General features: G+C 42.7%; 1 protein-coding gene across 4 annotated transcripts in view; it reads right to left on the minus strand.

Moving 5' to 3' along the window:
- Positions 1 to 24,724, minus strand: part of Syne2 (spectrin repeat containing nuclear envelope protein 2) — a 367,778-nt gene that overhangs the window by 308,777 nt on the left and 34,277 nt on the right. For all 4 annotated transcript variants that reach the window (XM_017802560.2, XM_029554761.1, XM_029554763.1 and 1 more), the window contains exon 2: positions 4,494 to 4,623. In XM_017802560.2, coding sequence (XP_017658049.1) covers positions 4,494 to 4,572 — 79 coding nt within the window. In that variant the 5' untranslated portion in view covers positions 4,573 to 4,623. The remainder of the gene's footprint in view (positions 1 to 4,493; positions 4,624 to 24,724) is intronic.

Below are 24,724 nucleotides of genomic sequence, written 5' to 3' on the forward strand. Positions count from 1 at the left end.
TGGCTGGGTACATAGTGACCCAGGAGGGAAAGAGGGGCGGGGAGAGAGGGAGGAGGGAAGGGGGGAATCATTGCTGACAGCCCTGCTCTGAGCTTCAGCAAAGCACAGCCAGTTTCCCAGCCTGCTCTCCCACCCTCTCAATGATGAACTGCTACACTTCTATTCTGATATTTTAATGTTTTCTTGAGCACAATATTCTACATCAGTGTGTGACCACAATTTCCTCATCTTAGATGAGACTTACTTTTCAATTTATGATTTAATGAGGCCAGTCTACTGACTCTACATCCTTACCTGCCTCTGAGAAAGGTTCTGACATGAAAAGGAAAAACACACCTTTATGAGCAGCAATTCTGAGCTGATGCATGAACTCTCCTTCCTCCTGTGTTCCAAAGATCCGTAACCAAGCCACGCATGGTGGCACATGCCTTTAGTCCCAGCACTTGGGAAGCAGAGGCAGGCGGATCTCTGTGAGTTCAAGGCCAGCCTGGTCTACATAGTGAGTTCCAGGACAGCTGGGGCTGCAGGGAGACCCTGTCTCAAAAGATCAAAAGACAAAAAAAAACAAAGAAAAAAGAAAGAAAAAAAGATCAGTAAACAGATGTGAGTTTGAGAAAATAGAGGTCTGCATCAAGAACAAAATCATATTTGTCTGGGCTTTTTTCTGGTTTTTTTGGTCTTTTTGAGACAAGGTCTCCCTGTAGCCCCAGCTGGCCTGGAATTCATTATGTAGATCAGGCTGGCCTTGAATTCACAGAGATCTGCCTGCCTCTGCCTCCCAAGTGCTGGGATTAAAGGCATATGCCACCACACCCAACCTCAAAATCATGTTTTTAATTTATTGTGTTTTGTTCTGTTTTTGTTTTGACAGGGTCTCCCTAGTCCCAGCCCACCTGGAAGTCACTAAGTGGACCAGGCTAGCCTTGATCTCACAGAGATCCACCTGCCTCTGTCTCCCAAAAGCTGATGCTTTTTTAATTTAAAAACTTTATTATTATCACATGTGTCTGTGCCATGGCACACATGTGGAGGTCAGAGGACAACGCCTTCCCTCCTACAAGGGAGTCAAGGATTGAACTCAGGTCACCAGGCTTGTTCAGCAAGTGCCTTTACCCATTGAGCCACCTGACTAGCCCCTCAAATGCTTTTTAAGACTACTGTCAGCTGGGTGTGGTGGTAAACGCCTTTAGTCCCAGGCAAAGGCAGGCAGACTTTTGTGAGTTCAAGGCCAGTCTGGTCTACAGGACAGCTGGGGCTACAGGAAGACCCTGACTCAAAAAGACTAAAAAAAATTTTTTTTAAAGACTACTGCCAATAGCCTTCATTTAAGTGGTACTTTATGTTTTTGGCCCAAACAGATAATAATCTTACCAGGAAACCAAAGCTGCTTCAGAAGTACGCACACACGCTCCTTCCTTCCCTGTCCCCGCCCTTCTTTCTTCCTTCCTCAATTCGGGCTAAAAGAACCTTTATAAATCTGTAGACAACAGTGCAGATTTTAACCCTGGGAAATCCATCGATTCCACAGGTATGCTTTCATTCTACATGGACAGGGATTTCTGGGCATTGTGCATGTGTCTTGCGGGTCCCTGGTTAATGTGAACAGAACATGCTTAGTGTCAAGTTGATGCCCTCGTGATGTGGTCTTTCCACTTCTGCCACCCACAGAACAAAGCATCCAGCACCACAGCCCTGCACATCACACACGTCAATCATCCAGACTGGCCAGAGCTTGGGTATCACTCTCCCTTGCCAGAGAGCCCATACCAGTCTCCTATTGAAAATCAATTGTAATTCAAAACACATCATACAAAAACCACACATTTCTTCATAATTTGCTAATTCTTTCTAGCAACTTGTGAGCTTGACATCACCTAGCCTTATTTTAGATGTAAAGTTTGCTATGGGTAGAACAGAGTAAACAAGAAACAATTGCTAATGGAATTCTCTTTCAAATTGTGCTTTAGATGTCAAACCAGTGCAGTGCAGGGAAAAGGAGGCAGGCAATGAGGTTGTGAGGATCAAATGACACTGTGTGAAAAGCGCTGGTAAACCTAGAGCCTTCTACATGAAAGTCAATAAAGCTCATTCTGTGGTGAAGAAGAAAGCATTACCAAGTATAATAATTACAAAAGTACAAATTCTCAAAGAGATTCAGGGGAGAACAGAGGAGGGAGGGCTTATCTCAGCATAAAGGGAGATTACAGAGGAGGCAGAGAGGCCTTGGGATAGAGGAGCTGTTCTTCTCCCAGGCTGGAGGGAACCTACACAGAGCTCACAGGCAGGAGGGCCACGGCCCTGTAGGGAGAGGTGGGGCGGATCTAGGGAATCTGGGGATGAGGTAGGAGATGAGGAGGAGACAAAGGTGAGAGCATCAGAGCAGGGAGAAGCAGTGGGCCTCCTCAAGACTTACCAAGTGATGGGAAGCCATTGAAGAGAAATGTCGAAACAAAAACTAGTAAACACAAGGCTTACATTTGTTTACATTTGGTTTACATTTGTTTTTCTTATAAACCATGAAGTTTCAACTCTAGCTGTATTCCTGGACAAAAATTTTTGTCTACAAATAAATAAAATGAAGTTGCATTCTCTAAGTCCCTGCTCCAAGGCAGGTACAGTCTTCTTCAACACAGCTGCAGTTTAAATCTGTATTATGCAAACGAGCAAATAAAATTCAACAGATAAAATCTCTCATCCAAATTCAAAGAACTAGCAGGGGTGTGGTGGTGCCTGCCCAGCACTCTGGAGGCAGACACAGGTGGATCTCTGTGAGACCCAGGCAACCTGGTCCATATACCTAGTTCCAGGCCAGCTGGGGCTACAGGGAGACCCCCCATCTCAAAAAAAAAAAAAAAAAAAAATTCAAAGAGGAAACACTACTTAATGCAGTCGAAAGCTACAGAAAAATAAGAACACAGATCTTCTTCATCAAAATAAAATTCTTATTCCAACTATTTATGATTATTGTATTATTTAAAAGTACATAGTGGAAGATGTTTAATTCCTTTTTCAAATACTACCTCCTAACAATTTAAATATTTCTCACTGTATGTAAATTAAAATAGTTATTTTTGGTTGGGTTTTGTTTGGAACAGGGTTTGGCTAGGTAGCCCAAGCTGGCCCACAATCCTTCTGCTTTTGTCCCCTGAGTACCAGCTTTACTGGCATGTACCATCATGTCCAGCATATAATTTTTTTTTTTTTGAGACAGGATTTCCCTGTAGACCCAGGTGGCCTGGAACTTGCTACATAGTCCAGGCTAGCCTTGTGCCACTACACCAGGCTATATAATATTTATTTTTAAAACACTCACATATACGGTCTATTCCAATAGCTACGGATTTCCATCTAAACCCCAAAGACAAGAAGCTAATTATTCAAGACAAAGTCAAAAAGAATTATTTGTGCCAGGTATAGTGGCATATGCCTCCCAGCAGGAGGGTAAGGCTGAAGGATCACAAATTTGAGACCAGCCTGGACTACAGAACAAAATCTGTCACCAAAGGGCTGGTCATGATGGCACACACCTTTAATCACAGCACTCAGGAGGCAGAAGCAGACAGATTTCTATGAGATTGAAGCCAGCCTGGTCTACAGAGTGAGTTCCAGGCTAGTTGGGACTACAAGGAGATCCTGTCTCAAAATAATAATAATAACAAATAATTAATTTAAAAGGAAGGTATCAGGAGGTTATTTTAGGTGACCTCGAAACGATGAAATGACTCAAAACCTATAGCTTGTATGGAATGTCTTAAATGTTGACATTTTAAAAATGCTAATTTTTTTTTCCAGTCTTTTTGAGACAGGGTCTCCCTGTAGCCCCAGCTGGCCTGGAACTCACTATGTAGACCAGGCTAACCTTGAATTCACAGAGATCTGCCTGCCTCTGCCTCCTGAGTGCTGAGATTAAGGGTGTGCACAGCCGCCACCCCCCACCCCGGGCTTTATTGCCCATAATTTTAAGACGACTTTTAATAGAGTTTCATAAATATTTTCAAATACTTGCCATAGCTTTATTTCTTCTATACTAGCTAGCTACACTTACAAGATTTATCAACAAAGATGGAAAATCCACTAACAAATGAATTTGAAAAAGAACAACAACAATAGAAATACTGCTAAGCGCCACTTTAGAAAAGGCTGCTTGTGGATGTACACACGTGATCACATCACTGAAATGTCACCCGCTCATAATATCACTACTGTTCCCATCTATTAGAACAAAATGAGGGTGCACATTCAAAGCTGCTCTACAAAAAGACATAAAAGAAGCAAACTATGGTTAACCATGTAATATATATTGCAAATGAAATTCACATAGGCTTTATCCCTTCCTTTGCTTGAGAGCAGAGCAAGAAAGACATTCCAATGCTGCATATTAGATTATACAGTTAGGATAACAAAGATACACACACACACACACACACACACACACACACACATATTAAAGCCATAAGAGGCAGAGAAACCAATAGGACTTGGGGTTGAAGTACCTTGCAGTGAAATGTGCAGATCATCGATGCCCAAGGAAACATGTTCATCTTCCATGGGAAATGCAGAGCTGGCGGCCATTCTTTGACTTGATGGAGATTATACCATGTCCATCGCAATGTCAGAAGTGAACTGAAAGCGAAAAGAGATAAAATGTTCATTAGCTGCTCGGCCAACATTTATGAGAAAACAGCAGCCAAAAACTGCGCTCCCGAAGAATGACAGCTCTCAGGGGAGGGTTCCCTTAGTTGATGAAGAACAAAGTAACCACGCCTCTTTTTGAGCCATAATGGAGATTTGTGCCCTATGACCTATTCAGGCTCTTTGGAGTTTCTGGCAGAACTCCAAAAGAGCTAGGCTTCTAGATTCTACACTAGCCAAAGAAAGGAAAAGCTACGCACTTCGAATCCAGAGGCCAGGCTGGAGGAAGCAGAGAACACAAATGAGGACTGAGCCTTCAGCCTGCAAGTTTTCTTTAAAACTTTTTAATTCCCTCAGTTCCTTCTCTGCTCCGTAAATGTTGCCACTTACTGGAAACAGTAAGAGCTGATCCTGCACAGCCTGCAAAGTGAAACTAAAACAGCCAAGTAGATCAGAGTGAATATTTTGATGAGCTGCTATATTATTTTCACAAAGACTTATTTTTCTACATCTTTCTCTCCTAGCTCCATCTTGAGGTTTTTTTTTGTTTTCTTGTTCGTTTATTTTATTTATTTATTTATTTGGTACTGGAGACTGACACAGGTCTTCATGTATGCTAAGCATGTATTCTATCACTGAGCTATGTCTCTGGTCTCCTCACCTATTGGATGAATTCTTCCAATAAAAGCAATTAAAGTCCACAAGTCTTTAAAGTGATTTTTCATGTATATAAGAGTCATTATTAATTTCTGGGGGCTAAGAATAAAAAGGTGAATTCTCTTTTTTTTGGTCTTTTTTTTGAGACAGGGTCTTTTTTTATATTTTTTATTATTTTTTCATTTTATGTATGTGACTGTATTGTCTACATGTATGTAAGTACTCTCGTGTCATGTGTTGCCCCATGGAATTCAGAAGAGGGCATCCGTTTCCTCTGGAAATGGAGTTAAAGATGGTTGTTAGCCACCATGTGGGTGCTGGGAATCGAACCCAGGTCCTTTGCAAGAGCAGCCAGTGCTCTTAACCGCTGAGTCATCTCTCTAGCCCCATGGTGAATTCTCTCATACAGATTAAATAGAAAAACTAACCAAACATAAAATGCATGTACAGCTTTATGACCAAGAAATTATTATAAAAGTTAATGCTAGAATCTATGTGTTGAGGTTGAGGGCACAACTCAGGGGTAGAGTTCTTACATAGCATGCAAGATGCCCTGGGTTCTGTCCCCAATACCATAAAGAAGAGAAGGATCTATGTACTGAATATATATGTGTGTGCCTGAAAAATCCTCCAACTTTGATATACACTAGCAAATTTTCCTAAGAAAATGTTGGAGGGAAAACTGAAAAATAAGGTCAAGGCTAACAGCAAGATATAATCAATCTTATCAAATATTAAACAGACTAACATATGTAAAGGATAAAAATCATTAAATAGTTCCAAAATCTTTCCATTCTTTCTTCCCCAATACTTCTTACCCAAACCCTCCTTTTATCTCTCTCATGAATCACTGTGTTAAAGATTTTACCTACCAAATAAGCTCTATTAATAATTAATTCATTTCTCCTTTCAATTTAGGTCAGTCAGAACTAGCCCAAAGTTACAGTTCTGCTCTGCTGAGTTGATTCATGCTAACAAAAACAAAGGCTGCCCAGCAGTTCACAGGGCCAGGACCCTGATGACTGAGGAGGACACAGATGTCCTCAGCCTTGAAGTCACACACCAAGCCCCTCTGTTATTCCTTCCCACATCCTAGGGCTCCCAAGTCCTAAGTGGAACTAAAGTGCTTTCATTTTGACAGGAGAAAAACTGAATTCTGAATGAGTTTCCTAAAGGCACCCACTGTTCCCGTCAACGGCTATTTTCTAAAGGAGGAATAATAATAATGATACACTCACCTTTATAGTATTTACTATAAACTATACACATAGGTAGTTTCTCTAAGTACTTGGCATATATAACTCTTTATAATAACTGTGGGAACTGGGTACTATAATATGCCATTTGAAAAGACAAAATGAAGATGCATAAATACAATATAGAATTGTCAAAGGACACACAGCTAATAAATGATGGAGCTAATATTTTATCTAGATGACTGGGGAAGTAGTTCTCTTTGTAGTGCTTACCTAGCATGCATGAAGCCCTAGGTTCAATCTCCAGCACCACATAAAACCAGGTATGGTGGCACATGCCTATAATCCCAGAACTCAGAAGTGCAAGGTCATCCTCAGCTACATAGCAAGTTTGAGGCCATCCTGGGACACATAAGACCCTGTCTCAAAAAAATCAAAAAGCAAAACCAAAGGCCAGGCACGGCATCACACATCTGTAATCCCAGCACTCAGGAAAGTTAGAGGCTAGTCTGAGTTATATGGCAAGACCCTTTTTTTAAAAAACTGGGGGGTGGAGAGATGGCTCAACAGTTAAGAGCACTGGTTTCTCTTACAGAGGACCTGGGTTCAGTTCCCAGAACCCACATGGTGGCTAAGAACCCACATTGGCAGCTAACATCTTCCCCAGTTCCAGGAGACACCCTCTCCTGGCCGCCTCAGGTTTTCAGGTGCATAGTATACTTACATACATGTAGGGATACACATAAAAAATAAATAAATCAATAAAAAAATAACTTTAAAGACTAAATCAGTTGCAAGTATTATTGTCCCAAACACTGTCTTGGTACAATCATTTATCAACATATGCCACAGAGGTCAGAATGATTGAAGATGACATCTGATGACTTCTCACAATTGTATTTGGTGACAAACAGAAGCAAGTCACATTTCCAGAGGGGAATGTCCTTTCAAATATGGTCCATGAGAAACTGGGACAGAATAGAGAAGAAAATCTTGAGAGATTTCTCAGGATTTGAAATGTGAAGTCAAAAAGGCTATGAAAAGGGAAGGCAGAAAGAAGTATGAGGGTCTGGCCAAGAGTCCCCAGAGTCTGTCAACACAACTCACCCAACATGGCTGTCAGGGTGCTAACTCTCCAGAGGGAGGGGCCCAGGGCTGCTTCCTTAAGGGGGTTTGAGTTTTCCTTTTCCTGTAAACATTACCACAACCTCAAAACAAAGCCAGGGTTTAGAATTAAAATGCAAGAGACTTTGTAAAAGATAATAATCTGACTTCTTCAGGAACATCACAGAAAGTTGGGTAAAAAATTAATTTTGTAGCATTACTATTTCTAATATTAAGCAGAGTGATATAGAATCCTGTTTTTAAGATTGGTGTCGATATCCTCACTGGCATAAATAGCAGGTTATTTTGAAACAACTGTGGTCAGCTTGTGCAATCTATCTCAGCATGTCTGTGGCATCTCAAAACCTCAAAACACTGGTGAATTTCCTCTTTAAAAGAAATCTTGGGGCTGGAGAGCTGGCTCAAGAGTTAAGAGCATTGAGTGCTCTTGCAGAGGATTTGGGTCCAGTTCCCAGCACCCACATGACAGCTAACAGCCATCCCTAACTATCCTTTGTAGGCACTGCATGCACATGGTACAATTACACAGATGCAGGCAAAACACTCAATGCACATAAAATAAAAATAAACTAGCAAGTGAATAAATAGATAAATGAAATCTTGGCCTTTACTCTAGATTATTACGATTAGAATGCTTTCAACTAAAAAAATGAAATATGAGAAGAAATTTCCAGTGATTGAGAGTGTAGGTGACCTTTTCTTCTTTTCGTTTATCCACACTGAAAATTTCAAGTGAAAAAATGCTTATTTCTGATACAGTAAAAATGCTTTTATTTTGATAAAGCTAGGAATGAGGTATTGTGGAGTTCAGCATGAGTTCTCCAACCTTCATGCTATAGAACCTATACATCCAGACTTTCATAAAGAGACAAGTAACAAGTAACAGAAAAATCACACCGGCAGGGATAGGCAGATGCCCGGGGCTCACTGGTCAGCCAGTGTGGTTAACTGGTGAGCTCCAGATTTAGTAACAGACCCTGTCTCAAAAAATAAGGTAAAGGGAGATAGAGGAAGATGCCCTGTGCTGACCTCTGGTCTACACACACACACACACACACACACACACACACACACAAAGTATTAGAAAAGTCCTCAACGTTTGTCAAAAATTCCTAGAAAATATTCCCCAAAACCCTTCTGGTAAATAATGGGACTTGCATTCTCTCATTATTAGATATCAATGCTGCCAAATTAGCAGCAATGGAAAAGTCATGGTGTCAGCATCAAGGAGGCCACAGCTAGCCCATCTTCAAGGGAAATCAGAAGGGCAGGGAGAGGTATGTTCACATCTTTATCAGTGACTGCGATGCTAACATTTTTCCCTGGGCATCTCCTTGGTTCTTTTCTCCATTCTTATTTATGGTTCTCCTGGGAATTCCAAGGCTCTCCTCTCCATTAAAGAAGCTCGTCATCATACAAGCGCAGGGTAGAACAAGAATCTTTCTAACAAACAGGCAATAAGTTGTTTCATCTTTTTCCCGTTAAATTTTGCATTGATTCATTAGTTGACTGGTCAACTGGTTGATAGGTTTTGAGACAGGGTCTTACTATGTAGCCCTGGAAGGCCTAGAATTTGCTATGTAGAACAGGTTAGCCTTGAACTTGCAACAACCCTACTGTCTCTGCCTCCCAAATGCTGGGATTACAGACATGCACTACTGTACCAGGCAATTCTTTCCCATTAACTTTTCTTTTTATTTTATGCTGCAGTCATCATTTGACCAGAAGCAACTGATTCAAGTTTCTAGAGAAGGTACAGCCTCCTTGAAGGTACTTTATTCTCATGGTGACCACAGGAGGCCAGAAGGATGAACCTTAGCAATGCACCACACTCAGAAAAGAAACAGGTCACAGTTCTCAGGTTGGGATGCTGCTGGACTGAAGATCTCACAATGAAAGACCCAGCATGGTGGTGCATGCCTTTAATCCCAACACTCAGGAGGAAGAGGAGGGTGGATGTCTGTGAGTTCAAGGCCAGCCTGATCTACACAGTACATTTCAGGCCAGCTGGGGTTACAGGGAGACCCTGCCTCAAAAAAAAAAAAAAAAAAGCCTGGCTTTTACAAATAAATTTGCGGCGTGCGGGGGGTATGGGGGCCCCCGCCCCCAAAAAAAAAAAAAAAAAAGACCTCACAATGAAGCCATGTCACTCATCAGCTAGTGCCAACAGTGTTCCTGCTCCACCCACTTAACCGGGACTAGAGCATCCTCAGGGAGACCCACCACTTCCCTAGCTGCCTTCCATTGTCCTTGACTATGAATCTCTGAAGGACAGTGAACACTTTTGTAGGAATGGAATGGTAACACTTTTCTGTAGAGTGGTTACTGGAATTCTATGGGGGAAAAAACATAAAACCAACAACTTACAAAACAAGGAGCAGTAATTGAGGGCTCACTATTGAACACTCTGCAGTACATAAATAGTCATTATTATAACCTGTGATTTTTTTTTTTTAATTTGTTGGTGCTGAGGGGTGAACCCAGGACCTTGCATGCAGCATTTCTTAATCAGCAATGAAGATTAGAAGCTGGTCACAATACTAAAGAGTAAGGAGGAAAAAAAAAGAATTTATGAACTCAATGTGGGAAATCAACACTGATCCCCAAAGCTCCCACAACTGCTATATAATTCCATTTACATGAGTTAACCAAAATAGTCAAATTTTAGAGTTAGAGCGTGAAAGGACAGCTACCAAGGGCTAAGGGAAGTGGGAATAAGAAGTTAACAATTTTAATAGTTTTTAATTAAAAGTTTTGTATGATAAAAGGTTCTAAAATTCTGGGCATGGTAATGCATACCTTTAATACCAGTGATTGGGAGGCAGAGGCCAGCCTGGTCTACAGAGTGAGTTCTAGACCAGCTGGAGCTACAGGGAGACCCTGTCTCAAAAAGACCCAAAAAAGGGTACTAAAGATATGGATAGTAGTTGGTGATGGTTACACAAAAATGTGAATATGCTTAACACAACCAAACTGTACACTTAAAAACGGTTAAGATAATAAACTTTATGCTGTTAGAGTTCTAAGTGAAACCTTCCCAAATCTATATCTAACTAAAACATAAGTAAGGTGCTAGCATGGAGGAAAGCCATTTCTAGACAGGTTAAGACTACCAAAAAAATGTATGTCCTTATGCATTCACTTTGAGAAAGCTACTAAAGGGGTTACTACAACAAAGAAAGAACGTAAAACAAGGGACTGGGTCTCAAACTCGGAAGAAAGAAAAGGAAGCTCCCAGATGAGTTAGGAGAGTTCTGAGGGAAGGAAGGAGGTAAGTGGAGGTGTGGAAAGCTGAGCTGACAGAATGAAGGGGTGCACTGACAGACTGAAGATCTTCAGAATATAAGCTAGAAGGGCTGACCAGGGCGGGGAGTCGGGGGGTGTAATTGGAGCAGCTCAAAGACAAAGTTCCAACTCTCAGAAACTTTAAATAAATTTATTCCTCCATCCATTCCAAGAAGCTTTTACAGCTTGCAAAACATGCTAACTGAGCTTTGAGGAAATGTTGAGTACTTTTGAAGGGGAGAAGAATGAAAGGGATGTCATGAGATGACTTCATTCACCACGAAAATAAGCAGGGTTATCTCTAGTGAGCAGCAAGGATGGGGTACAGTGAATAAATGATGCTCTGCCCAGGCCACAGTGAGAAACAGGAAACAACAAACCAGAGATGTAGATGGGGCTAGGGAGGCAGCTAGAGCTACACAGGCTATGAATGGTCCCTGCAGCATTCCGAGCTGAGAGTGTCCTGGTGGAACCCTGGTGTCTTCGGCACAGAAACACTCACCTCCACCTAGGGCTCAAGTAGGAACAGTAACTGGTCTTGACCTAATAAAAGTCTGCCAGCTAAAAGGTACGCTGTAAAATCCTACATATATACAAAGATCTGAGTGCCCCTAGTAGAACTATTTGTAACAGAAAAGGTGGCTATAATCTAATCTCATTTGTAAAAGAATACATACATTGTGGCTGACTCATTCACAAGAAGATCACATATTAAAATCATTCTGGAAACTAAGGGAAAATGTTAAATATACTATAATGTCATCTATATACTGGATGTAAATTGTATCAACTTTTAAATTGTTTTTACATGTATTTACTTATTGGGGGTGCGTGTGAAGGTCAGAGGACGATCTGCAGGAGTCAGTGCTCTCTTTCTACCATGTGAGTCCTCTGTGTCAAACTTGGTGGCAAGCTCCTTTACCCGCTGAGCCATCTCACTAGCCTTGGATGTAAATTTTAAACACACATATTCATATACAATAAAAGAACAGGAAAAAGATAGCCATTAACTTCAGAGGGTGAAGAGTGAAAGAATAGAGGATGAAACTTCAGCTATGTAGTTAACTTCACTAACATCTAAAAAGGGAGTTTCTTAAGGACATTAGGAAATGCTTAACTTTGGAATTAAAACAGAATTAACCATCATTCCCATTTTTTTCATTGTTAATAAAAGCCCACCCAGGTTAGAGACGTGGAATACCACAATCAGAAGAGCACTGAAGGTTTGGCTTTAGTCCAGGCTCTGCCACTGATGGGCTAGACTCCACCTCTCAGGTTCTGATTCGACTGTGAAATGAGGAATTTTGTCTGGGCCAGCTCATAGACTCGGATTCCTGCCAGAGCGTCTAACCCAAAGTTCATTGCTATACTCTTGAAAGCACTGAGGTATAAGAAAAGCCATTTGCAGGGGAATGCCTGAAACGCTGAGACCAGCCACTCCTGATACGGGCCTGTATCCTGCCCAGCCGCCTGGAGGTGGACTGTGCAGGGCGATGGGTGATGCCTTCTGAGAACTGCATTATTAACATGTTTTGCAATGAAAGGAGGAAGGAATGGGACAGAGGGAAGAAGGGAGGAAGCAAAATGAATCCTCCGCCAACATCTTCCTGGATATATTTCAAGGCTAAACATCTATCTCTACTTGTAATGAACACTACCTTTGGAATTTTGCAGTTTTAGGAGGAACCTTGGTCCCAAGCTGTTCTGAGGGGAAAAGGAAACTAGAGGAGGGAGGTGAGCTAGTCCTGCTGATCTGTGGTCAACTCAGACACATGGCAAGATGGCTCAGTGCAAGTAAGGGGGCTTCAAGGCTGATAACCTGAGCTGGATCCCCAAGACACACATGGTGGAAGGAAGGAAAGAAATGACTCCTGAAAACTGTGTACATGCACATAAACTTTAAGACAGTTGCATGATCAACTGGTAAGATTCTGAAAAAAATGATAGAAATATTTGGTAAAAATGTATAGACTCTCACTGTGATTCTAACAGTGTTTTTCCCAAATGTTCAAGTAATACAACTAATACAAGTATGTGCGTGTGTGCGTGTGTGTGTGGTGTATGGTTGTACATGTGTCTATGTACATATGCATGCACATACATGTACATGTGTTGAGGTCAGAGTTTGTTATTGGGTATCTTCCTCAGTTGCTACACACCTATTTTTTATTATCTTTTATTTATTCTTTAAAATTTTTGTAGATATAATTTATTTTGATCATATTCACCCATTCTCCTATTCTTGTCTCACTCCTGTTGAAACCCTTCTTCCCAGCAAGTCCCTCTCCTACCCTCCTACTTTGAGGGTGTGTGTGGGTGTATGGGTGTGTGGGTGTGAGAGAGACCCACTGAGTTTAATAAGGGTTGTTTACATGTGCGTGGGGGGGTGGTATTTACTGGTCCATGGGCAACTTGTCACCTTAGTTTTTGAGATAGGGTCTGTCACTGAGCTTGAAGTTTGCTGATTTGGCAGACAGGCCGGTGAACCCCCAGGATGCCCCTATCCCTCCCTCCCCAGCACTGGGATTACAAGTACATATTGCTACACCCAGCTTTTCAGGCAGGTGCTGGGGGTCAAACTCAGGTCCTTGTGCTGCAAGCACTTTAGTGGCAGAGCCATCTCCCCAGCCCCCTGCGCAAGCATTTCTACACATTTCTGGTGTATCGCCTTTCCCTGCTGATGATTTGTTATCTTTAAAATTCCAAACACTAGTCTCTCCAAGATATTTAACAGAAATATTTCTAAAACTGAAATGTTTGGCAGCAAATAGCAGCCAAAAAATATGTTAGCTGTTATAATGAGAAGTTTGTTTCTAAAATGTACTATTTCTCTATAAAAAAATATTTGCTCACTTTAATGACAGCTGCAGACAGGCCTTCACTCAAAAATTAACATTCTATTAACACAGCAGAGACGGGAGGGCTTGTTTTTTCCCTTTGGGCAAGCACTACAGAAGGGACCTGCAATCTTCCTGTCCCTTGCAAAGGAAATTAGCAAAATCAACCTTTTCCAGATAAGGGCTTATATGTCTTAAAATGACCACTGCAGTCCTAAATAATATGTACATGAGTTTGAAGGGGATAAGAATGCATCACCCCAAATCAGGCCTCCTTGGCATAAAATAAGCTGAAGGCAACTGAGCAATGACAGAAAAGGCTCTGAAAACAGAACACCGTTGTCCTTCTGTAAAGAAAACTTTCATTTACAAGGACTTCCGGCTCTTGAGGGTGGAGAAGGCTAAACTCTAATCATTGCCCCACACAGAACACACTTCCTTTCACTTTCCCTAACCTCCTTTCTTCATTGCCCAGCCTCTTCCCACACTGTCATCTTCTGGGGAGGTGTGCAAGCCTCTGCCTTCAGCCTCCTCCAGCCACATTTCTTTCTGAACCTCTATGCAGGCCTAAGGAATTCACGTCTTTCTCTTGTTAATCTATTATGAGTGTAACCAACTGGGCCCAAGGTCACTGACTGGGGAGGAGGGGACAGTTCTTCCTGCCAGGTGGGGTAGCACACACCTTTAATTCCAGTCCTCATGAGTTGGAGGCAGGAGGACTCCCATGAGTTCAAGGCCAGCCTGGGCTATATAATGAGTTTCAGGCTAGTTTGGGCTACATAGTGAGACCCTGTCTTGGGAAAACAAAAGCAAAAAAGTTTTTCCTCTCCTACAATTGTAACCTCTTTTTTTTTTTTTAATATTTTTATTCATTATTTTTATTTTATGTGTATGAGTGTTATGTCTGCATGTAGGTAAGTGCACCCATGTCGTGCAATGCCCGCGGAGGACAGAAAAGGCTGTCGGATCCCCTGGAACTGGAGTTACGGACAGTTGTTAGCTGCCATATGGGTGCTGGGATTTGAACCCGGGTCTTCTGCAAGAACAGACAGCATTCCCAACCGCTGAGCCATCTCTCCAGCCCCAATTGTAACCTCTCTTAATTTAAAAGTAAAAATACTATAAGAACACAAACTAAATTCATTGCAAGTTGCGTGTTCCAGTCAAGGGCCTCCTACAACCTTGACAAAGAGAGACAGTTAGCAAAAAGGGTGACAGGCAGGGGCTGCTTCAAAACCAGCATGGCAAGACAGCAAAGAGCCATTTCTACCTTGTGGCCTCAAGACTTCCCTGGTAGAGCAGGCGGGGCCCAGCAAAAACCAACTATGGGTGGGAAGCCTGGCTGGATCAAGGCGGCCAGGTAATGAGAAACTATTAATGAGTTCAAAAGGGCATTTGTCCCTCTACCCACCACCAAGGTGTGGGCTAGGGATGGAGAGATACAGACAGGTATTCTTTTGAGGATGAAAAAGCTCTGGGGGTTGCTTTGTGGTTGTTCTGTTGTTTTTAATTTATTAACATGTGATGTGCCTCTGTGAGTGCCAGGGAGAACATGGCACATGCCATGGCACACATATGGAGGTCACAGGACAACAGGTATGAGTAAGTTCTCTCCTTCCATCATGTGGGTTCTGGGAATTGAGCTCAGGCCAGGCTTGGCATCTTTACCCACAGAGCTATCTCACCACCCTAACCCTGCACCCCCCCCTTTCTGTTGGTCTTTTTGAGACAGGTCTCCCTGTATCCCCAGCTGGCCTGGAACTCACTATGTAGACCAGGCTGGCCTAGAACTCAGAGAGATCTTCCTGCTCTGCCTCTGGAGTGCTGGGATTAAAGGCGTGGGCACCATACCCAACTAAAAAATACATTTTTATTCTTTGAGAGTGTCATGCAATGTATTTTGATCATATGCCCCCTCCTCCAACTAAGTCTCTTTTGTTTAGTTTATTGAAATACTTTTAAAATGTTTATTTTTATTTTATGTGTATGAGTGTATTGCCTGCATGTATGTAAGTGCATCCGTGTTGTGCAACGCCCATGGAGATCAGAAGAGGGAACTGGAGTTACAGATGGTTGTTACCCACCATGTGGGTGCTGGGACTCCAATATGGGTTCTCTGCAAGAGCAGCCAGAGCTCCATGGCTCGTTGAGCCATCTCTCCAGTCCCAGAAACATTTTTGAAATAACTATGATAAAAAAAATCACAGTCTGAGAAGTAGGAAAGGGAAGGGAAATAGGGAAGGGGAGGGGAGGGGAGGAAAGGGAAGGGAAGGGTAGGGTACAGCATTTGATAAGCTCAAGGCCCAGGGTTCAATCACCAGTAGGGTGTGGGGATGGGTAAAAGAAAACTATTCCAAGGGCTAGGGGTTGTCACTCAGTATGTACAAAGCTCTGGGTTCTGCCACAAAAAAAAAAAAAAGAAATAATCTAACTTTGCAAGATGTTAACATTTGGAGAACACTGGCTAAAATGTACAAAGGAGAACTTTAGGTTTCCCTGTAAGTCCGCTTTTTTTTAAGATAAGATCTTCCTAGCCTAGCACCCTAGGCTAACCTTGAGCTAGAAAACCAGTCTACTGGGATTACAATACCACCACAAGCAGCTTAACTTCTCTACCTTGTAAGGTAACAAACTGAAAGAAAATAACAAAACAAATGAAAAATAAAAAATTGAACCCTAGCTCATATTTATTTTTCTACAAGATGAAATAGACATTTTATTCAGGATTTTTATAGTATATAGTGTTTATTAAAGTAACTTTTAAAAAATTATTTTATGTGTATGAGTGTTTTGTCTACATGTATGTAAGTGTACCTGTGTATACAATGCCCATGGAGGCCAGAAGAGGGCATTGGATCCCCTGGAACTAGAGTTACAGGCAGTTGTTAGCCACCATGTGGGTGCTGGGAACCAAACCCAGTTCCTCTGCAAGAGTGTCTTCATGTATATATGTGCATGTGTGTACACAAGGGCCCTTGGGGACCAGAACAGAGCATTGGATCCCCTGGAGCTGGTGTTACAACAAGCAGTCGAACCCCTGAGAACCAAGCTCCAGTCCTCTGCCAGAACAGCAAACACTCTTAACTACTGAGCCATCTCTCTAGTCCATAAAGTAACTTTTAATGTCACAGAAAACTAAAAAATAAAGTCTACCTGTAGCCTCACCATCCAAAAATCACCACTATTAATATTTGAGGAAACTTTAGACAATTTTTCTATTATAAGCCTTGTATTTTATTTTCACAGAATTGCAGTTATAACATGCTTTTATGGTTCTGCTAAATATTAAAGATCAACATTTCTGCGCCATTAATTTCTACAAACATAATTTTAATGCTTCATTAAATCTTGATGGTTCCACGGGGCTGAAGAGATGGCTCAGTGGATAAGAACACTGACTGTTCTTGCAGAAGGCCTGGGTTCGTATCCCATCACCCACATGGCAGCTAACAACTGTCCGTAACTCCAGTCCCAGTTCTAATAGCCTCTTCTGTCCTCCACAGGCATTGCACAACATGGGTGCACTTACCTACATGCAGACAATACACTCATACACATAAAATAAAAATAAATATTAAAAAAAAATCTTGATGGCTCCTAAAACTTTAACTGAGAAAAGAACACAAAGGTTCGTCTCCTAAAATATCTCAAGTGAACCAGGAAAAGGAAAAGGAAGGAGAAAAAAGCTCTGTTATTGTTGGGGACCCCTGCTGTTTAGGGTAGCAGTCTCCCCATGTCCGGATAGCCGCAAGCCGGCTCGGCGCAAATGGGGAGACTCCCCTTCTCAGCCGGGCGCCTTCTGCTCTCCTCCCTGACTTACTTTTGAAATGCCCGTCATAGATACGTGCCCTCCAGCACAGAAGCTACCAGGCTTTAATCAGGCATTGTCTGATAGCCTGATAGAAGCCCACCACCCTATGTAAATGAAGCATTCCAGGAGCACCTATCAGCTAAGGCTTTTTCTACTGTCTCCACACTATAAATAATCCTAGTTTTACCCCAATAAAGGTGGAGCTGAATCACTGAGATCTGAGCTGAGTCACTTGTCTGAAGCTGTAACACTAAATCCTGTGATCCAGTCTCCCTGGGGGGGGGGGGGGCTTTCCTTCCGCCATCATAACCTCAGAAAGACCCTGCTTTCACCGGCCTGCACCTCCCCTCGTGACCCGGCAGCTGACGGGTCTCGAACACAGAGGGAGTGCTCGGTAGATTGGGACGGAACCGACCGGGTAGCTGACAGCGGTCCTCGAGAGCCGCCAGGCCCGGTAGCGGAGAGTCTCAGCAGACGTGGTGCGCGACCTGCCCCGTCCCCCCAGCGGCGTGAGGGAGACCGGTGCCACGTCCAGCAGCTGGCGCTCCGCGAAACCTGCACGCCCATATGTTATTATTTAACTTTCATTATTAGCAAGTAATTGGCCTAGAAAATATTCATGTATTCAAGACTTGTGTGTTCCAGCATAGGCTTGGGGGGGGTGTCAACATAGGATGCTGGTCCCTCCCCTCCCCTGGTTCTGTGCCACTGCTAGTACTGTGCATCAGCTCTGTGCTGTGCAGAATAAAGACTGACTCCTGGTAGAGCAGGGATGGTGAACAGCCAGCAGGAACAAGGATCCAGGTCATACAGACTAGAGAACTATCAGGCCCACCTTCAAAATCTCAGCCCTTGACTACACACATCTGCCTCCAGCTGCTTGCTGTGAAGCAGACAGGGCCCACAGCCAGGGATCCTAAGCTGCACTAAGTCCAGCCTGGGCAACTGAAGGGCCTTGTGAGGAAGAAATTCCCTTCCACAAAATTACTCCTGCCCTGAGTTCCAGTCCTCAATCTGTCCCAAACTCAGAATGCCTCCAACTTCCTGATGGGCATTTACCCATCCCCGGCATAAGGGTAGAGCCGGACACTCCCTACAAGTCCTTCTCCTAAACAAATCTGAGGTTTATGATGCTATAAAAGGCAGGGTTCTTAGTCCACAAAAGCACAAGCCCAACCCTGACAATGACTTTAAAGCATATTCCAAACACAGGGAATGAAGAAAACAGCTGTTCCTTGCTGCTCTATGGTGAAGCGTCCCCAGTCAGTGCAGCCTAATTGGTGAGCTCCAGGTCAATAAGAAATCCTGTCTCAAAGGAGTTAGACTGCTTTTCTGAGGATGACAACCAAGGCTGTCTTCTGGCCTACACACAGACACACAGACACACACACACACACGCAAATACACACGCGCAAATACACACACACACATTTTTAAAAAGTTACCTAACTTCCAGTTCAGTCTCTAGACTATTCTGAATTGTAACATAACTATAAAATTTTAAAAAACCTGACATACATCCAATAGATAAATGAACTGTGTACCTAATTATTGATGTTGCAGATAACACAAGGCATTTTATTTGTATTTTATGTATATGAGTATTTTCCTGGGAACCAAACCTGGATCCTCTGCAAGAGCAGTCAGTGTTAACTGCTGAGCCATCTCTCTAGCCCCTATACAAAGCATTTTGAAAAACACCTCCAACCCATCTATCTCTTGAAACCAAAGCCTACAAATTAAAAAGGGTGAAAAGTCCATATAATATAGACGATAAAGCATGTACTTCACACTGTCTTAAAGGAATTACAATCAATTATTCCTACCAAAAAAATTACTTATCTGAAGTTCATAAAGTCAATAGAAAAACAGAAGAAACACTAGTTCTCAGTGGTTCAAGAGTACACTGACCTACCTTTTAATACAATAGTCAGGGGGGGTCCTTCTTGACTCAAGGATATTAAACAGATAAGAAGCTTGTATGCCTGCCTCTGTGGATGTCTTTGTTGTGCCAGAAATCCTCTTCAAGGCAGGGGAGGTTTTTAAACACCTTCATCCTGTGAGCTGGTGTCACCTGTCTGTTGGTGTGAGGCTCAATTATCCACAATCACTAGATCTTGTATTGATGCTACAGAAAGTCAGCACAGACCTCAGCTGATCAGTAAAAAAAAATTACCATTTTTTTATTTTATTTATTTTATTTTTTTATGTGTATGAGTACATTGCCTGCATGTAAGTGTTCCAATGCTGCAGAGGTCAGAAGGCTTCGGATTCCCCAGGAACTGGAGTTAAGGACGGTTTGTAGCCTCCGTGTGGGTGCTGGGAATCAATCCCAGGTCCTCTGTAAGAGCAGTCAGTGCTCTCAACCGCTGAGCCATCTCTCCAGCCCCCATTATTTTCATTGTGGTTATGTTCCAATGTGCTTTCAAGGCATACTTTGTTTCTGTGATGTGTGGACAGGAAATAAAGGACATTACAGAGAGGAGTTTGGGCACAGTGTAACTCCCCTCTGTGCTCCAGGTTCTTTCCTAGGGTTACTTTCCCCAAATTCAAAATGCTTCTGTGAGAAAGGGAATTTCTTTTGGCTCACAGCTCAGGTTGCAGTCCACACTGCAGTCAAGGCGGCAGGAACCTGAAGCACTAGTCCCATCCAGTCAAGAGCAGAGTGAATGCATGCCTGCTTAATGCAGCTCAGCCGCAATTCAGAACCCAAACCCAAGTCACGGTCCCTTCCTACTTCTAGCTTAAATCTTTCCTTCACAATAATCCCTACAGATATGCCCACAGGCCAACCAGATTTGGACAGTCCCTCAAAGAGACTCTCTTTCCAGGTGTCTCCAATGAACGTGAAGCATTACAGTTAGTCATTGTGCTTTTTGTACTATGGATTTCTGCAAGGCTCTGAGGCCTGGAGTGGGGTGAATACACGGCATCTTCACTGCGCATGTGCACAAAACGAAGGCGTGAGCTCACTGGTGTGGCAGATTCACTCACTAGGGAAAGGAATTCATTTCTACTTTTTTTTTTCTTTTTAATGTATTTATTTTGAACTAATGAATATTCAACCCAAGGCCTTAGACAAGGGCTCTACCTCTGAGCTACTGAGCTATAGCCCAACCCCTATCCCCCTCTTTTTTTTCTATTTATGAGACAGAGCTTCACCCCAGTCTGACCCTGAACTAGTAATCCTCCTGTCTCAGTTTACCCAAGTAGTTGAGATGCCAGGCTTGCCTGTCCGTTGCCTGGTTTTTTTTTTTCAGAAAAATAATTTGTTACTTATCTAACTCAAAGGATCACACTTTTATTCTATAACAATGTCCTACAACATAAAGAAAACAAGAAACATCCAGGTAGATAATTCAAAAATATAAATGCTCTTCTCCAAAAACAAACCCAAATCTGACACATCAGAGGAAATTAATACTACATAGAGACAAAGAAATGGACAGGCCACTCCACCCCATCACTCTACATGTTCATCAACCACCCTGAAAAATCAATACAGTGATAAAGAGCTCCAATCACAGAAATGCTTAACAGTGGAAAGAGGTAGCACACACAAACAAGCATCTTGTCCCTAAGCCTGACAACCTGAGTTGACAGGGTCATCTGCTCTCCACAACTGCTCAAGGCACATGTGTCCCCACCCCCTAAAAAAATGTAATTTGTTTTGCTTTGCTTTAAACATTTATTCTATTTTATATGTATGCATGTATTGCCTACATGTAGGTAAGTGCACCCATGTCATGCAATGCCTACAGAGGTCAGAAGAGGGTGTTGGGATCGAACCTGGGTCCTCTGCAAGAACAGTCAGTGAGTGCTCTTAACCACTGAGCCATCTGTCCAGCCCATTTTGTTTTGTTTAGCTTTGCTTTAAGACAGGGTCTCCTTGTAGCGCCAGCTGGCCTGGAACTCACTATGTAGACCAGGCTGGGCCTGTCTCACAGAGATCCACCTGCCTCTGCCTCCTGAGTACTAGAATTAAAGGTGTACATGACTACACCTGGCTATGAATGCAATTTTTTTTTTCATTCCATTCCAGTAGAGGTTCAACTTGCTCAAAATTATGACCTCTCCTTTACTTCCCTGGGCTGCACAGCCTCCCGTGTCCTGGTCCCAGCATCTTCCCTGGGTAAGTCCAGCGTGCCCAGCACACCTTGACTCCCCCAGCCTCTTTCACCCTCCCAGCTCCACCACCGAGTCTCTCCTCCTAGGCTGGGTAAAGGCCCATTTCTTGTCTTGGGACCGCAGACACCAGGGCCAACCTCTCGGCCCAGAGCCACCACTGCTTCCTGATCCTCTGCACTGGACCAACCCAGTTCCTCCCTACCATCCCCAGGAACCCTCTGGGCCTGGTCCCGCCCTCACCTCCCTTTACTTCCCTGGGCTGCACAGCCTCACCTGTGTTGGTCCCAGCACCTTCCCTGGGTGAGGCCAAACCCTCTGGCTGGTCCCGCCCTCACCTCCCTTTACTTCCCTGGGCTGCACAGCCTCTGGGCAGCCTGGTGCCAGCACCTCTCCTGGTCCCCAGGAGCCCTTTGTACCAGGTCCTGCCCTCATATCCCTTTGCTTCCTGGGCTGCACAGCCTCCAGTGTCCTGGTACCAGCAGCATCTTCCCTGGGTAAGTCCAGGTGCCCAGCTGGCCTTGATTCCCCCAGCCTCTTTCACCCTCCCAGCTCCCCGCCACCGAGTCTCTCCTCCTAGGCTATGTACAGGCCCATTTCTTGTCTTAGCACCCCAGACACCAGGGCCAACCTCTCGACCCAGAGCCACCACTGCTTCCTGATCCTCTGCACTGGACCAACCCAGTTCCTGCCTACAGCCCCCAGGAACCCTCTAGGCCTGGTCCCACCCTCACCTCCCTTTACTTCCCTGGGTAGCACAGCCACCAGCTTTCTGAGACTAGCATCTATCCTGGGCCCTTCTCCCAGGCCAGCCCAGCCCCCAAATTCTTGAGGGTAGCATCTTTCCTGGAGAGACCCATACCTTAGGAGAATACCTAGTATCATCTGAGCCTCATCTCACTTGGGCCTCTGTGGGAATTCCTGAAGACAAAAGCAATTAGGCCACTCCAATATAAAATCAAAAAAGAGAACCTGAAGCCTAGACCAACCAGCTTTATATGCCCAACAAGTAAACCACAAAGGCACATAAAGCTTACGAAAAGAAGCGGATCTAAACTCAACAAAGGAAGGCTTGAGTCTCACACAAGAATCAGAAACTATGAAGGAAATTCACATGTCAAAGTCACAAAGAAAAAATAAGACCATGAATAACCAAAATAATATATCCCCACCAAGTACCAACAGTCCTCTAGAGTACAATGAGAACTCCCTAGAGATAACACAGGACATGGAACTCAAAAGAACAATTATAAACATGATAAAAGAATTCAGTGAATTTAAAGAACACACAAAGAAAGAAATCAAAGAACTGAAGGAAGATAGGGATAAACTTCTGAATGAATTCAGAAAAGAATTAGAAATATTGAAGAATACTCAGGCTGAAATGAAGAAGGAAATGAAACACTCAGTAAGCCAATTAGAAACAACAGGAGAAAGCTTCACCAATAGGATGAATGAAATGGAAAACAGAGTATCAAGATTAGAAGATAGTGGACGAATGAGACCACTCAAGCAAAGGTTATGAAAAATTTTTAAAAACACAAGAATGGACTATGCAAGAACTGTGTGACACCATTAAAAAAACAAACTTACAGCCAGGCATGGTGGCACATGCCTTTAATCCCAGCACTCGGGAGGCAGAGGCAGGTGGATCTCTGTGAGTTCAAGGCCAGCCTGGTCTACATAATGAGTTCCAGGATAGCTAAGGCTACAGGAAGACCCTGTCTCAAAAAGACCCGCCCCCCCCAAAAAAAGAAAGAAAGAAAAGAAAAAGAAATCAAACTTACGAATCATAGGCATACAAGGAGAAGAATCTGAAGATTAATGGTATGGAACAGATCTTCAACAGGATTATAAAAGAAAATTTCCCAAAACTAAAAAAAGACATGCCCATACAAATACAAGAAGCATATAGAACACCAAATAGACAGGACCAGAAAAGAAACTCTCCACGGCACATCATAGTAAAAACAATAAACATTCATAACAAAGAGACGATACTGATACATATAAAGGAAAACCCATCAGGATTACAGCTGACTTTTCAGTGCAAACTATGAAAGCCAGAAGAGCCTGGACCAAAGTATTCCCAGCTCTAAATGACCACAGATGCCATCCCAGATTACTATACCCAGCCAAAATGTCTATCATAGTCTTCCACCACATAAATAGGCTGAAGGAATTCATGTCCACAAAACCAGCCTTTCAGAAAGTTCTTAAAGCAATACAAAGAGCTGAGGTAAGGAACAACTATACACAAGAGGTGACAGAAATTCAATGAAGATATAACTGTGGAAATGCACAGCTACACCAAAAATGTGAACAGAAATAAAAAATGACAGGATTCAATTCACATCTTTCATTAACAACTTTAAATATCAATGGACTGAACTCCCCAGTCAAAAGATACAGACTAGTTGAATGGATTAAGAAACAAAACCCATCTTTTTGTTGGCTGCAAGAAACTCATCTCACTTTCAAGGACAGGCACTACCTGAGGGTGAAAGGATGGAAAAATATATACCAAGTGAATGGTACTAAGAAAAAAGCAGGCGTTACAATTCTAATATCTGATTAAAAATAGACTTTAAAACTAATCAGAAGAGACAAAGAGGGCCACTTGATTCTGATCAAAGGAACAATAAGCCAAGAAGATATTACAATCATGAACATATATTCACCAAACTCTGGTGCACCCAACTTCATACTACAGGACATTAAGACCCAGATTAATCCCAACTCATTAATAGTAGGAGACTTCAATGCCCCATTGTCACCATTAGATAGGTCAACAGGACAGAGAATTAACACAGAGACTTCTGAATTAAACAATACCATATATCAAATAAACCCAAGAGACATCTATGGATTATTCCACCCAAGCACCAAAGAATATACTTTCTATTCAGGGCCCTGTGGAACCCTCTCTAAAATCGACCATGTACTGGGACACAAAACAAACCTCAACAAATACAAAAATATTGAAATAATTCCATGCATTCTATCAGACCACAATGCAATAAAGCTTAAAATCAACACCAGAAGAAGCATTTCAT

Source organism: Nannospalax galili, unplaced genomic scaffold (assembly GCF_000622305.1).
Source record: "Nannospalax galili isolate Female #2095 unplaced genomic scaffold, S.galili_v1.0 scaffold144, whole genome shotgun sequence".
NCBI lineage: Eukaryota > Metazoa > Chordata > Mammalia > Rodentia > Spalacidae > Nannospalax > Nannospalax galili.